We start from the raw sequence: 2,790 nt of genomic DNA, 5'->3' as shown, positions 1-2,790 counted from the left end.
TTATAGATTTTGTAGGATTTTTAAGGGGACATTGGATATTTTGGAATAAAGAAAATCTATATAAAGAACAGGTAGGACAAATCTAGGGAGTTTTAGTTGATTTTCTCTTAAGTATTCAGCCAAGAATTGTTCTTCCTGTTTATTTTGGCTTTGGTAATTTTCTTTGAAGATTCTTTGAACATGACTTGTTTCCGAACTAGACCATTGAGTATCAAACCTCCCCACCAGGAAGATATATACTAGAGTTGAAACCCATGAAAAAGGATGGTTTCCTTACAATCGTGGTATGTGTGCGTCTTTGGGTGATCAAATGCTCTTTTACTAACATTGACACTCTTTATCTGATAAAAAAAAAAAACATTAATTTCCATCATTCAGCATATATAAATGAGTGAGTAGTGTTTCATTTATAATAAAATACCTCTTTACGTATTTTCCTACTAACGACTACCAGTGAAGATTTGGAAGCATGGGGCCTTTTTTTGTAATGTAAAAATGTGAAACTCGTCTATATTCAAAACAAATAGTAGAGATGAGTCTTCAAATAACTCTGGTTATATGTCTGGTAATAAAACTCCAAAACTACTAAAAAGAAGATTATTCATCATCAAAAGAAATGAAAGGAAGGGAGTTTACACTTGCACAGGTAAGAAAACATCTCCTAGATCAACGGAGGTAGAAGAAATAAAGAAAAAAATAAAGTTCAGGTCAAAATTATAGAATGGTATTGGTATGACAGTGGACTGGTTTATACAGTTGGAGGAGGTTGAAGCCAATTATCGCCATCAATGTACTTCGTGCTCAAGAATGGTTGAACTTCTGCGTCAGATAGCTTCGTCTTCACCCATGTTGGGCGCTTATCTGTGTTTGATCCCGGTCCCGTGTTCTGATACTCTACGAAGAATACGTTGCTGCAGAAAGATTATAACAAAATTTTAGAACATGGGATAACAATTAAGATTATTGTTACACTAAGAAATATCTTAGAAGTCATGAATCAAGAAGTTAGATTCAATTAAATGATTAGTTGCATACTCGGTGGCAACTCCAACTCCTACGTGCCAGCCTACAGGATTGACCTTGTCACACAATTCGGTGTTGGCAAAGATAACCTTTCCGAAGGGAAACCATGGCCGGCCTAGATATATGTCTCCGGTTCCTGTAACGGTGCAATGAACGAAAGAGTATCCGTCATCTTCACTATCAGATTTTCTCGCTTGTGCTGTGATCACTGCAAGATCCTTTGCCACCGAATGTAGCTCGGTGTTCTGCAAGCATGCAATAGAAACCCATTGATGAATATAAAGCCTTTCTTTAACCATACTGTGATGAGAATTAATCATTGTAACCCTACACAATTAAACACTAACGCACACAATACCATGTAGAGAGATTTTCCGGAGCCGAAGATGAAATCGACGGTGCCTTCAATATAACAATCCTTGAAGTAATGCCTGCCCTTGTCATCCAACAATGTGTCTTGAAAGCCAATGAATTTGCAATTGTAAAATGCCGCCATGTCACCGGAGATTCTCATTGCCACCGCCTGACCTCCTTGTCCGCTACCTTGGCCACTGGGTGGTGGAGCCGTGTTCTGGAAAAATTAAAAGGAATACTTAATTTCACACTATATTATATGTAGCATAGACTACACTCGTTGTTCATCAACAAGTTAAATAACAATAATATATAGAAGAGTTAAGACTAGAAGATATCGAACCTTGAAGATTATATTGGCAGCCACAAAGTAGTCGGACAACACAATTACAGAAGCACTATCGACAGTCCCGTACTCGCCGGACGTACCATGAAAGGACAAGGTGGGCATGCTGCCGGGTGCTCCGTAGAAGGTGACGAATGGCTTGTTTCCATCCACCTTGATCTTCTCCACATACTCCCCGGGTCCTATCGAAAGGACAATGCGATCTTTATTTCCCGCAGGAATACTGTTGATGGCATCTGTCATTGTCTTGAAATCGCCGCTACCATCTGCATTAACCTTGATCACTTTTTTGTTTTTCTCAGCATCAGCCAAAGCAGCATCAAGAGCGTCTCCCCAAGTGGGAAGGACAATCATCATCATAACCATCATATATTTCATCGGAATACGACCAGTGGTGCTTTTCATACTTTTGGCCATTTTGTCTGTTTAATTGTTAAGAATTCACCGAGTGAGTGGGAGGAAGAGGGACATGGTCCTTTTTATAATGAGAGAGAGAGAGAGAGAGAGAGAGAGAGAGAGAGAGAGGGAGAGTCAATAGCAAATTCCATGCATTCATCCTCGTTCTATTCTTGTTTGTTGGTTCTGTTTTACATGTGCAATGAAAAGCAATTTCCTTCCGATGAGATGCGGATCTGGAGGAAGAGAGTGAACTTGTGGAATAGGTCCTCCGATGCATGATGAGTGTGAACTCGGATCTGATGTAGACCTATAGCTAATGACTTTCTCTGTATACTCAATGACCCATCACCACCTGTTCTTTGCACACGGGTGTTGGTCTTCTCATATGTGGTTTAATTAATAGAATCCACCATTAGGCTTTAAGAATAAGCTGCCACTAATACTGATACGGCTGCCGCTATAAGTTTGGCGCGCTTGGGATTGCCGTTAAGTCAATTTTTTGTTCATATAATCCATAATTACATTCATCTGAATTTTAATGAAATACAAAAATAATATAAATGCAATTTAAAATATCTATTTTTCATTCAAAATATTTTTCAATCAAAAGATTTAATACATTTGAATCAAAAATTAATATACATCTTAGTTTCAAATTGATACATTAA

At 38.2% G+C, this 2,790-nt stretch overlaps 1 protein-coding gene across 1 annotated transcript; it reads right to left on the bottom strand.

The window, feature by feature from the left end:
- Positions 1 to 583: 583 nt before the first annotated feature.
- LOC148867431 (pectinesterase PPME1-like) lies at positions 584 to 2,283 on the bottom strand. Its single transcript, XM_088977917.1, has 4 exons — positions 1,721 to 2,283; positions 1,382 to 1,594; positions 1,036 to 1,268; positions 584 to 911 (listed from the first exon to the last, which is right to left on the bottom strand). The coding sequence occupies exons 1-4, from the start codon at positions 2,138 to 2,140 to the stop codon at positions 749 to 751; spliced, it is 1,029 nt and encodes a 342-aa protein (XP_088834043.1). The 5' UTR covers positions 2,141 to 2,283; the 3' UTR covers positions 584 to 748.
- Between the last annotated feature and the right edge of the window lie 507 nt (positions 2,284 to 2,790).

Source organism: Nelumbo lutea, chromosome 3 (assembly GCF_056320005.1).
Source record: "Nelumbo lutea isolate HS-2025 chromosome 3, American lotus-T2T, whole genome shotgun sequence".
In the NCBI taxonomy this organism is placed as follows: domain Eukaryota; kingdom Viridiplantae; phylum Streptophyta; class Magnoliopsida; order Proteales; family Nelumbonaceae; genus Nelumbo; species Nelumbo lutea.
The sequence above is the reverse complement of the archived record's forward strand: the minus strand, read 5'-3'. Positions and strand labels throughout refer to the sequence as shown.

Coding starts and splice junctions, on each gene's coding strand:
- LOC148867431 (XM_088977917.1), bottom strand. CDS start 2,140: ATGGCCAAAAGTATGAAAAGCACCACTGGTCGTATTCCGATGAAATAT. Junction 1,595..1,720: donor CTGCCAATATAATCTTCAAG/GTTCGATATCTT, acceptor TAATTTTTCCAG/AACACGGCTCCACCACCCAG. Junction 912..1,035: donor GGAGTTGGAGTTGCCACCGA/GTATGCAACTAA, acceptor ATCTTTCTGCAG/CAACGTATTCTTCGTAGAGT.